The sequence below is a fragment of the Sminthopsis crassicaudata genome, chromosome 4 (assembly GCF_048593235.1).
Source record: "Sminthopsis crassicaudata isolate SCR6 chromosome 4, ASM4859323v1, whole genome shotgun sequence".
In the NCBI taxonomy this organism is placed as follows: Eukaryota; Metazoa; Chordata; class Mammalia; order Dasyuromorphia; family Dasyuridae; genus Sminthopsis; species Sminthopsis crassicaudata.
This window is the reverse complement of record NC_133620.1, coordinates 168,431,733-168,444,434: the sequence shown is the minus strand read 5'-3', so window position 1 is coordinate 168,444,434 and position 12,702 is coordinate 168,431,733. Positions and strand designations below refer to the sequence as shown.

At 34.2% G+C, this 12,702-nt stretch overlaps 1 protein-coding gene across 2 annotated transcripts in view; it reads right to left on the bottom strand.

Moving 5' to 3' along the window:
* The window catches only part of SAMD3 (sterile alpha motif domain containing 3), a 68,209-nt gene extending 58,057 nt beyond the window's left edge, over positions 1-10,152 (bottom strand). Inside the window, exons 1-4 of one of the 2 annotated variants that reach the window (XM_074309864.1) lie at positions 9,943-10,152; positions 4,425-4,619; positions 3,477-3,669; positions 29-106 (exon numbers count right to left, since the gene is read on the bottom strand). In XM_074309864.1, the coding sequence (XP_074165965.1) occupies positions 29-106; positions 3,477-3,669; positions 4,425-4,503 (350 nt within the window). In that variant the 5' untranslated portion in view covers positions 4,504-4,619; positions 9,943-10,152. Of the gene's footprint in view, positions 1-28; positions 107-3,476; positions 3,670-4,424; positions 4,897-9,942 lie in introns of those variants that run through there. The other variant, XM_074309863.1, reaches the window with a different exon arrangement.
* Between the last annotated feature and the right edge of the window lie 2,550 nt (positions 10,153-12,702).

Sequence of the window (12,702 nt, the reverse complement as noted above, 5' to 3'; positions counted from 1 at the left end):
AATTCAGAATATTCTACTAGAGTCTTACCTTTGTTTCAGCACCCTTTGGTCAACTAGTCCAACATCAAGATTTTCATTTGGATGAAAAGGTGACTCCAACTGGGTGCTGTTGATGGAATTAAAAAAGTCCTCATCAGTGCTACTAAGAAAGAGGTATATTCATAGACAGAATAACATAAATAATTCCTTTAACAAATTAAGAAATAGCTACTGAAAGACTGGCTTCATCCAAGGCCACTTTAGTGGAACTTTATCCTGACTTATTATTGTGGCTTGGCTATCTACCTACAGATGGCCATGATTGCCTTTCTCAGACAATTAATAAAGGCAACTATCCAGTACCATGTTTTCTCTTACTCAACAAACCAAAAAAATCACCACAGCTATTTCTAAAATATGCATGCCTCCAGAACATCAACAAGGTCTTCATGTTCAATAGATGAATAATCAATCAATCAATCAATCAATCATTAAGTGCCTACTGGGTGCCAGGCACAGTACTAAATGCCAGTACAAACTTTATGGGCTTCCCTTAAGAAATAAAGAGTATCTTTGTTTACTTCTTTAAAATTCTAATCTTAGGCAGAATATTTAGTATGCCCCCCTAATAATTTTTTTAAGTATAATCTGATTACCTATAAATGGCTGCTTTACAAAAAACAAGCTATGCCTTTATAAAGGTGTGCATTTGCAATTGGTATACACAAGAAACGTATTATTTAGTACCACCCAATAGTTACCATATCTATCTAATAAAGTTTTTCCCCTGTTAATGTTTTATCTATAGGTTTGTTTATAGTTCTTTCTTGTGTATAGCTCCTTATTCATTGAACACTTGATTCCTTTACCAACTGATTGTATTTTAATTTTTAGGTAGACATGAAATTGACTAATTTAACTACATTTTACAAGACTAGAAAGTTAGGTTTAAAGAGAGGAAAATCTAAGTTGTCTTTCCTATGATACATACTGGTTGAGAGACCCTAAGTACCATATTTAACTTCTCATTGCTTGAAGCAAGATTATAATTTGCAGCTAGCTCTGTATAGGTGGGGCGAATTATCTTAATATGGAAGTTATCTATACCACAAATCCAGTCCATACCATGATAAAGACTCATATTTAATGAAGAACAATATGGACTCCCCTAAGATTCTTTGTATTTTTATCCCCAGTAACTAGCACATGGTAGGCATTAAATAAAGGGCAATTTGGGGTACAGTGGATAAGGTGCTGGGCTTGAAATCAGGAAGACTTAGTTCAAACCTATCCTTAGACACTTCCTAGCTGTGTGATCCTAAGCAAGTCACTTAACTCTTTGCCTCAGTTTCCTCATCTGTAAAATTATCTGGAGAAGGAAATGGCAAATCACTCCAAGAAAATCACAAAATGGGCTCATGAAGAGTCAGCCATGACAGAAATGACCAAATGACAGGTATTGAATACACTTACTTCTTCTTCTTCTTAAGAGAAGTCCTTGCATGAAGTGCAATAAGGGACTTATAGTTGTGTACCTCCACTACTCCTATCACTGCACAGTGTTAACATGCTTCACTTAAAATTTTCTGAGCTACAGACTAATCAGGATAGGTTTGGGGATAGATGGGATTTGGTTAAGTATAGGGAATTCTCAAATGAGGAATCTTTAAAAATTTTCATTAGTAACAACTTTGCCACTTGGGAGTTGCCTATAATATTGAGAAGTTACATTGCTTCCCAAGGTCACAAATTAGTAGGACTCCAAGTCCAGCTCTATAGATTAAATTGATTTAACTGACCAGAGCTATTAGGAACTATGATTTCTGTTGTAGAAAATCCTGCTCTCCATGACATACTGGTATTTATATTTTGAACTAAGTGAACTTATACCTTCTACAATGAAGACTCAAAACCATGTGAGGTGACAAATATCTTCAAACCTTTCAAGGGTATATGCAATACCACCTAGACCCTGGCTAGGAAACTGTTTAAGTCTTTAAATCCCACCTTGTGCATTCCTTTTGTAAACCCTTATTGAAAGGTATTTCAATAAAGTTTGCCACAATCATACTAATTCTGTACATATTTAAAAGCCAAAATTTTCTTTTTAATTCAATTAAATGGAACAAAAAAGCTAAAAATCCTTTAAAGTCTAGCTTCACAAACCTCCCTACCATTAATTAAAATAGAGGTCATCCCTCACTCCCTGTGTGGCCCTAGACAACTCAGAATACTTTGTTGGACCTCAGTTTCCTCATTTATAAAATGAAAAGGTGGAACTAGATGGTATCTGATATCCTTTATGCCTTTGGGTCTATGCCCTTTGATCTGTGATTTTTCCCAAAATATGTGTTTATTCACTTTCCCTCAGGGGGCCATTTTGAATACTCTAGAATAGTTCTATTTTTTTTTTTTTTTAAGATACATTCCTTTGGTAAAGCCTATGGACTCTTTTGCAGAATTTTACATTGAAAATGCATAAAATAAATTATATATGATTAGAAAGGAAACTAAGATTAGTTTTAAAAAATGTAATTTTTCCCTCGGAAGTTCACAGACCCTTTGAAATTTATCTATCCATGACTCCAAATTTAGGATCTCTACTCTAGAAGCAAATTTTTAAAGGGAGTAAGTATTGGAAACAGGATTATTGATCACAAAGATTTGAATAGAAATCACTCTCCATCCTTCACATTTAAATGAATTCCCCAAACGCAAGTATATGCTAAATTAGGTTTCACTACAGGGGGAAGCAAAGTTTAAACATTAAAAAATAGATACACAATATAAACACACTTTGAGAATCAGAGCACCCAGTGTATAATAGATTCCATCAAGACTATATGACCTTTAAAAAAGAGAAACAAGAAGGATACTGAAAGTATCTTTTTTACCCTTTTCAAATGAGCAGACAGTTTCTGAATGTCACAGTTTCATAAAACTCCAAACCAAACTTATAAGCCTGAAACTATCATCAGGAAATATCTTTTTTAAAGTAACTTCTAAAGGCATCAACTCTTGTTGCTTCTTTGTTTTTTCATTGTTATACTCTAAAGATACATAGAAACAAACAAAAGACATAAAAGCTTTGAACTGCCACTATGTATTTTCTTCCTAGGATCTCCCTGGAATGCTGCCATAGTACCTTCGAGTTCTAAAGAAAATAGTTTTTTAAAACCTTTAAGTTACAGCTGTTTTCACAAATTATAAAGTGGAGACCTCTAGGGGAGAACCTGAGTTAAATGGGAGATGGCAAAAAAGTTTGGGAACCCTGAGTAAGGAAGACCAATTAAAAAAACTGATACACACACACCCACTTTTAATCATGAGCTCTATGAGAGTGTTACAACTCCTGTTGCACGTTTCAATTGTTAGGAAGAAATTAGTCTTAGAAGGAATTTATCTGTATTTATGACTCTTGCAATCATTCCTGTCAATGTTTCTAAGGTAGTGAAAAACACTAAGCAAGTAATAGAGAATATCTTCCTCCTACTTACTGATGGACTGTTTCTGTTTGGTTTGATGGGGTTATCACTCTGGAGTTTGTAGAAGGTTGTGGCAATTCCTCAGTTTTTTGCTTGTATTTTTTAATTAGATCCATCAGAACTGCTTGATGTCCAATCTTCTTTACTAGCTGCTGAACCATCCTATCATTCAGTGCAAGGAGAGCAGCCCCACTTACTTCTTCCTCTGGGGAAAAAGAAAATCACTGCCCCTTCTTTTTTTTAAACATATATACAATTAAAAAAAAAAATCAAGTACATAAAACGGAGGAGTACTCAAAAGGCAAAACCACTGCCTGCACTATTCCAAGAGACAAAGCTATCTCAAGCTCATCCGAAATGTCCTTGATGGACAATCATATAAAAACTGCATTTTTTATTTCAGGTGGGAAACTTTAACTTTGTCTAATCCCAAACCTATTTCCTTCCTCTAGAAGAATGTCACACCAGAGGGTCACTGTAAGGATTGTTACTTCCCCATTTTAAAAACTGCAGATGCCTGAATTTCTCTTCTACTAAGACATTTATGAGCGGAGAAAAAAAGCCCACTCCTGGGAAATTACTGAAGCAATCTGCTAGTCGTTCCCAAACTGACAAGTAGTACTCCCACTCCCCCACACTGTAACATTGCAAAAAAAAAAAAAAAAAAAAAAAATGTTAAAGTGACACAAAATGCCCCCAAGCAGATACCAATCTTCAATAATACGTAGGAATCTAATTTTTGACTTAGATTTTTCCAAAATACCCCATATCTCATCGTGATTAATGTGTCAGATTCAAACTATGTTCCATTCAACAAAGAAATTGAACTTTTCTTACCTTGTTCCAAAGCAGTTACACTCAAAAAAGGAGGACAATTAAGTCAAAATGAAAACGGTCTGGAGAGCAGAAAGTCTTAAATTACTCAGTATAGACATGAAAGTATACATATATACAACTCACCTCGAAACCTATGAACTAGTTCTCCTAAATTTTTTTGCACCAACCAACTGCAGACCTGATCAACTGACCAAGTTTCCATGGTAGTAGAAGTACGCCTGTAGAACACAGGAAAGAGGTTCTTGGCTTGGTTGATTTTTTTTCTCCAAATGCCCAATTCTCCAAACTCAAAATCCTCTTGTTTAGCTGGTCCCGACCCTTTAAATATTAAGCTTCTTTTAGGTTTATATTTTAGAAAACTGTTTAAAATACTCATAGACTAATAAAAAATAGGTTCCTAGAAAACAAATCACTAATTTCTTAACCTCTCTCCAGTTCTAATTTCTTCAGTATCTTCTTCACCTCTTTTTACTTTTTCCCCCACTGGCATCCCTCAGCTCTTCTAACAGACAGCCTCAGACATACAATGGTACCCAATTCTTTACCATTAACACCCAGGTTTCTTCACAAAGAAAAGAAAGGTGTGAAATTCACCACTACCAGGCTCATCAGGAAGTGGTTGACATTTACAGAGAGGAAAACTGGGGAGGGGGGGAGAACTTAGGAAGGATAAGATAAAAGTCTGCCAGAGATGTTTATTGTAAATCAAGAATGGTTAACCCTTTGTTGTCTTACAGCTAGCATGAAGATTTAGTCCCTGCTTCTGATTACTTGGGTGAGGTGCAAAGAGAAGAGTGGCTAGTGACAATGCAAACCCATACAAAGTTTACAGACAGGGATCTTGAATATTTTTGCTGTCTTCTATTACTTCTATCTCTGTCAGAATTTAACACATTTTCTCAGGCACAAAACCAGCAGGAGCAAGCAATAACATTCTAGGAAAAATTATCTAAGTTTAGTGTTTTTAATCTGTTCAAGATTTTTCTTTGGAAATTATTTTGATTGTGACCATAACAATTTCAATAAACTAAAACATTTCAATACACAAAGTAGAACAAGAAAGAGGATTATCTAAAAAAATGTATATCTATATACAATATGTTTTTGAAAAGAAAAAAGATTTTAAAATTAGTCAAGTGGTAACAAAATTTTGTGTACCTTTCTAATCTTTAAAAAATTATTCCATGCATTATATTATAAAATATTTTATTGATTTTCAGTGTTATCACTAATCACTAAATCAAGCAAATAGAAGGACCATAAACATGTATGGAGAGGGAGGGGTAGAGAATACACATATTTAAATAAACAAATCACGACATTGATCTGTTTAAGATACTTTCATGAAGGTAATGGGTAGAAAGAGTTCCAAGATGTTTGTTTAGGAAGTTTTTTCTACTTGCCACAATTTTCTTGTATTTGCTTTGAAATTCTTATGTGGATCCATTGACTTTAGTTGTAATCTAGTTTTTGTTTCCCAAAGGCAGATCAGACCATATTTTTATGATTAACTTCAAAAACACAGATTTTAAGAGTTTGAAGGGACTTCAGGATAAAATAATTCAATAATCCCCCAAACATCCTCATCACAATTTACCTTACAAAATGATCATTATACCTTTTCTCAAAGACATCCAATGGGGAAAAAAAAACCCACTACCTTCCTCCCTTACTTAATCCCTACAACTCCATCTATTTCTGTAAATTTCTGTTAGATAATAGTTTTCTGACATTAAGCCTAGATTGACTCTGTAATTTGCTCCTGGGTCTGTCTTTTTAGACCAGTTAGAATAAGGCTAATCCTTTTTCTTATAGTAGTCAAATGATGGACAATATCCTCTTATTCCACAATACTCTCTTCCCCAGGCACTTAATAATACCATTTCCTTTGATTGCCTTATCTATTTAATAGTCCAACCTTGTGATCAGGAAGTCCTGCTTTTGACTTAAGCAAATGCGTGACCATGGATAAGTCACATAACATCTGACCTCCAGAGTCAAGAAGACCTACATTCAAGTACTACTGTTGACAAATGCTAGCTATGTAATTATGGATTAACTTAATTGTTACAGTCCTCTAAGATTAATAAATCATAGATGAGTTGTGGATCTGCATTTGTGAAGGTAATCTTTGCATGAGGAGATAGATAAATTACAGATCAAGCATTTTTTTTAATGTAATGGGGAACTCATAAAAATATCCCAAAGTTTCAGTCTTTAAAATATTTCTTGACTATTTCTTTAAAACAGAAAATTTCAACTGGCATTCTAAGTCACCAAGTTTTGACAGTGTAATCATCAACTAACTCCTCCCTGGAAACTTGGAAGAAATTGCCTTCTGGCTAACCATCAGGGAAAGCATTAGGGAATAGCAAACACATTCTTCAATTTAATTCTCTTAAACTCCTTTTGCCCAGAAGTTCTGAAAAGTAAATACAAACATATTTTCTGTTGTTGTATAAATATGCCACAATTTCCTACTTGTCTGGTCAATGTGAGGATCAGAAAGGGGGAAACATGTTTTTCATGCTTGACAAAATGAAAAAAACAGGATTCTAAAAACTAATTCCTAGAAATTAAGTATGTTTCAAAGTAATAACAGCCATATTCTCATAAAGTATCCACAAACATGAAGTTTGAAAAATTTTAAAATAAGGGTTAAATGAAGAAGAATGCCCTTCTGCATGACAACAGTGGATTTAATTTGATATGACAACAGTAGCCCCCAACTCCTCCCCTAGGCTAAGCAGCAATAACAGGGTGTGAAAAGTCATTATTTGCTGAGAGCTCTGGTGTAAATTAAAAATCACACCTTCTTGTCACACTTCTTTGCTTCCTTGTGAAGAGTAGAACTAAAAAAAAAAAAAAAAAAAAAAAAAAAAAAAAAAAAAAAATCCTCCAAACCCCTTAGATAAAAAGGTATGCAAAGCAGAAGATACTTTCTTTACAATCTTTTTAAATTTTTTAAGATTTAAAGGGAAGGTTGGAAAGTTGAATATAAAAGTAAATAAAATGAACACTTGAAAAATCCTTTATCTTTATCTGCTTCACATAGCTATGAATATCCACATTCTAACTGGAATCTTTAGGAAAGTGTAGTCAGTTGTTTTGAAGAGAAATTATAAGAAGCTAGCAAAAATGGATAAGATCAGAGAATTAGTCCTACAAAAACAGAATAAAACTCCATTTATTAAATCTGGGGTTTTAAGAAAAACAAAAAAGCAGCAACCAACTATCCATGCCCCTACAAATGTTAGAAGTTAACTGTCCTAGATTACTTCACAAGTAGAAATGAAAGTATTTAACAGTCATAAAGCATTAAGCTAAGGTTTGAAGACTATAAAATAAAGTTTTATTTCTGAAAGCTTTAAAGTGAAACAAGAAAAGTAGAACTACTATATAACAAAATATCTGGGAGACTGGAAGTTACCATAAGTGGTTGCAATTGCTAATAAGTTAACTTATAGTTTGATAAGGGAACTCTATATTAAATATTAAAAGACAACCTCTCCCAATTGAAACCAGACAGGATAAAGTATAGTTTTAAAAAACCCTAAACTTATTTAGCATATACATTTAATTACTTTATAGAGAATATAGAAGAAAACTATAGAGAAAGTGATTGTGACCTATGAATTCATTAGTTGTAGAGATCTTCTTTATATAGAAGCATCCTCCGCTGATGTTCTCTAGCAATTCATTTATAATTTGCACTTACTATTAGTTGGAGGCAATAATATTTTCAATAACTTGGTCAGCATGTCTGTAGCAGAAAGGCTTGAGTCTTGAGACTTACAGTACCAAGATGGGGAAGTGAGGAAGGAAAACACTGAAACTCTCCCAAATTCCCCTCCAAACAATTAGAAAACCAGACAGCCTCACAATAGGGGTCCTGCAGCAAGGCTTCAAGCCTGAGGCAATGTACCTGTGAGGCTGCATCTTCTTATGGGGGAGGGGGAGCAGCCTGTGAAATGCATCAAAAGCCCAAGACTGTGACTTACCCCTAGAACAAGTCACCAGTGAGGCCTTCATCCTTATTGCAAGTCAACCTGACCCTGGGGTCTACCAGTAGAGACCCTATTTCCATAGCAACCCAGCCACAGAGCCTCCCTCTAGGGCAGAACAGCAATAAGATTCCTCCTTAAGGGCCAGCCACCAGAAAGACACTCTCTCTCTCTCTCTCTCTCTCTCTTTCTCTGTATGTATATATAATATAGTAATTCAGCATCAAGGCCCTACCTCTGGAACAAGCCAATAACTCAACCTTACACACAGGGGAGACCAACAGGGAGGGAAGCCTATCCTCCAGAGAAAGCAACCAGCTAAGCTATGAAAATCAGTGAAAGTCAATAGTAAGATGCAGAATCCCAGCACAAAAAACTTGGGTCAATGCAGAGCCAGAGTTCAATTCTCACATAAAAACACTAAGTAACAAAAGTGCAGAAAAAATGAACAAAAAACAAAGCAAAACAAAAAAGTGGACTATAGAAAATTACTCTAGTGATAGGAAGGATCAAGGCATAAACTTAGATGAGAACAATAGTGTCAAAATAGTGTGAAGCCTCAGAAAAAAATATTACTTGGTCTCAGGACCCAAAAGAATTCCTGGAATAGCTTTAAAAATTTTTAATAAGCAAATTAGAGAAGTAGAAGAAAAATTGGGGGAAAATGAGAGTCATGTAAGAGACTCATGAAAAAAGCCAATAGTATGGGGGGAAATGTACAAAAATTTAACAAAGAAAATAACTCCCTAAAAAATAGAATGACCAAGTGGAAAAGGAAGTATAAAAGTTCAATGAAAAAAAAATTCCTTAAAAATCAGAATTGAACAAGTAAAAACTAATGACTGAATGAGATATAAAGATATAATAAAAACAAAATCAAAAAAGAAAAAAAAAAGCAGAAAAAAATTTCTCATTGGAAAAAACCAACTGTTTCAGAAAACAGATCCAAGAAAGATAATATAACAATATAACAATTATTGGATTACTTGAAAGCAATTTTGGGGAAAAAATACCTGGGCAACATCATTCAAGAAATTATCTAAGAAAAGTACTCTGAGATATTAGAACCAGAGGGCAAAATAGAAATTGAAAGAATCCATTGTTTACTACCTGAAAGAGTAGTCATTTCCCAAAATGAAAATTCCCAGGAAATTCCAGCCAATTCCAGAGCTCACAGATTTAGCAGAAATTATTGCAAGTACCCCAAAAGAAACAATTTAAATATCATGGAGCTACACATTTCTAATTAAAAGACTAGAGCTTAATAATAATAATAACAATAATAATAATAAAAATAGCTCCAAGTAGAACACTAAAAAAAAAAAAAAAAAGAAAGAAACATAAAAAGATTTTTAAAAAGTAAAAGAAAACATAAATTCAATTAAGTCTAAACTGTTTATATTTCAATATGGCAAATATTTGTAACTCAACAAGTTTATTAATATAAGAAGAATTAAAAGGAGTTTATATAGACAGAAAGTATGGATATAAGATGATTTTGATAGGATGATACTCCCCCCAAAAAGAGGAGTAAGAAGAAGAGGGGTAAATTATCCCACATAAAAGTGGCAAGAAAGAGCTGTTATAATAATGGAAGGGAGATGGGGCAAAAATTATTGGTAAAGTTTAGACCTTACTTGTAATGTTCTCTGGGAGCAGATTTCTTGGAGGGCTTCTGGAGGCAGCCTTAGTTTCAGTTCAGTTCAATAATCCCAAATGCAGCCAGGAGTTAAAATCCAAATCCTTTGTTTCCTTTTAAGTCTTCTCCTTCCTAGGGCCCAGTTAGCTTTCTTAGAGGCCTATCTCACTAGTCCTTTGTCTCTGCCAGCTTCAGCCTCTCCTCCTCTCAACCCAAAGCCTCCAACCAACACAAAGGCAAAAGTTGGAATGAATCTGACTCCGCCTCTGAGAGAGTGGGATTGTGGGTCTTCTGACTTGTGAATCTCCCAAAGTCAATCCTAGTTGAGGCTCCTAGCTTATATATGCTTTCTAAAGGTGTGAACTCTAATGCGTGAACTAATGTGTGAACTCTCTTAAAGGTGTGAACTAAGTACATAAGCAGTGACTTAGCACCTTGTTTCAAGTTCTGGCCCATAACACTTATTTTCATCAAAGAGAAAATAATCCAAAATTGATTCAGAGAGGGAATAGCATACACATTCATTTGGATATAGAAATCTTATAAGAAATTAAAAAGGAGGGGGATAATAGAAGAGTAGGGGGAGACTTTTAAATGGGAAGATAATTGGGAAAGATGGTAATCGGAAATAAAACACTTGAGGGAAAAGGTGGGAGGTATGGGGTGAGAGGGATAAACAACTGATCTAGTCATTGTGGAGAGCCCTTTGGAATTATTCCCAACAGGCTATAAAATTGCATACCTTTTGGTCTAGCAATACCATTGTCATGTCTATATCCCAAAGACATTTAAAAAATTGGAAAAGGACCTATTTGTCCAAAAATATTTATAAGAGCTCTTTTTTATTGTAGTAACTTTATTTTTGCTACATATTACTTTATGAATCATGATGGGACAGAAAAATCAGAAAGAAAAACCATGGCAAAGATTAAAAAAGCAGAAAAAAAATGAACATAGCATGTGTTGATTTACATTCAGTCTCCTTAGTTCTTTCTCTGGATGAAGATGGCATTTTCTGTTCATCCAATGGGATTATTTTGGATCACTTAACCATTGAAAAGAACCAAGCCTTTCAGAATTGATCATAGCATATTCTTGCTGTTAATGTGTACAATGTATTCTAGGTTTTGCTTGTTTTGCTCAGCATTAGTTCATATGAATCTTTTTCAGGCCTTTCTATAATCAATTTGTTCATCATTTTTTAATAGAATATATATCTTCATATACCACAACTTTTTCAGCCATTCCCCAATTGATGGGCATCCACTTTTTTCCCAATTCTTTGCTAAGAGAGCTGTTACAAACATTTTTGCACATATGGGTCCTTTGTCTTTCTTTTATGATTTCCTTGGAATATAAACCCAGAATTGGCACTGGCAGGTCAAAAGGTATGCACAATATTATGCCTTTTTGGCATAGTTCTAGATTGCTTTCCAGAAGTTTATAGCAACTCATTTAATATGGCTAAAAACTGGAAACCAAAAGGACATCCATCTCTTGTACAATAGCTAAATAAACTGAAATACTTATAAAATATTTTTTAAAATAATGGTTCCTAATTAAGAATTATAATGATTGTGATGGAATATCATTGAACTATAAGAAATTACAAGCAGGATCATTTTAGAAAAAACCTGAAAATACTTACATGAACTGAAGAATAATGAAGAGAGCAGAACCAGGAGAATAATGTATACAATAACAGCAATTTTTTCAGTATTGTTTGGGCTAGATTTCTGGAGGTCTTCTAGGTCCTCTAGACAGGCCTTTTAGTCTCAGCAGGATAGTCACCATGAACATGGACAGAAATAGAGTCTAAAGTCTTTATTGTTTCCTTCATAGTCTATCTCCTTCACAGTCTGTGTCTGTCACATTCTGACCCAGTCTTGATCTTAGTGGAGGTATGCTGGAGGCAGGAGAGCCATCAAGAGGATAGTCAAAGATGGAATGTCTCTACTTCCAATCCTCTCAGATCTTAAATACCTCAGTATAATTACATTATGTGTGAACTAGAGAACTATTATCTCATCAATCACACTGAGTAAACACTCTATTTTAAGTATCCTTGTTTCAAATATACTTTTCCACAGTTCCCCAATATCTGCCTTCCCCTACATTTTTCTATGAGAAATTGTCAATAACTTAGCTATTCTCAGCAATATAATGATCCAAGACAATTCCAAAGGAATAATCATTAAGCATACTATCACCCCCAAGGAAAGAACTAATAAAGATTGAATATAGATTGAAGTATGCTATTTTTCATTTTCTTTTATTTAAATTTTCTTGTACAAAATGATTAAAATGGAAATGTTTTACATAATTGCATGTACAATACATCTAATTTTTTTACCTTCTCAGGAAAGGGGCAGGGATGGAGGGAAGGAGAGAGAAAATTTGGAACTCAAAACTTTAAATAAAAATGTTTTAAAAATTAGAAAAAAGTGCTTGTCTTTTTTTTTTTTTTTTTTTTTTTTTTTTTTTTTTTTTTTTTTTGCTGAGGCAATTGGGGTTAAGTGACTTATCCAGGGTCACACAGCTAATGAGTATTAAGTGTCTGAGGTCAAATTTAAACTCAGGTCCTCCTAACTTCAGGGCTGGTGCTCTATCCATTGTGCCACCTAACTACTGCCTGACGTTTTTATGCTTTCTTGACTGCCTCTCATGATTCTAGAAATAGATCTGGATTTGATAAGTAACTCCTGAAACTCATTCCAATTTTTAAAATTCCATGATTCTTGAAAAAAAACCTAATTTA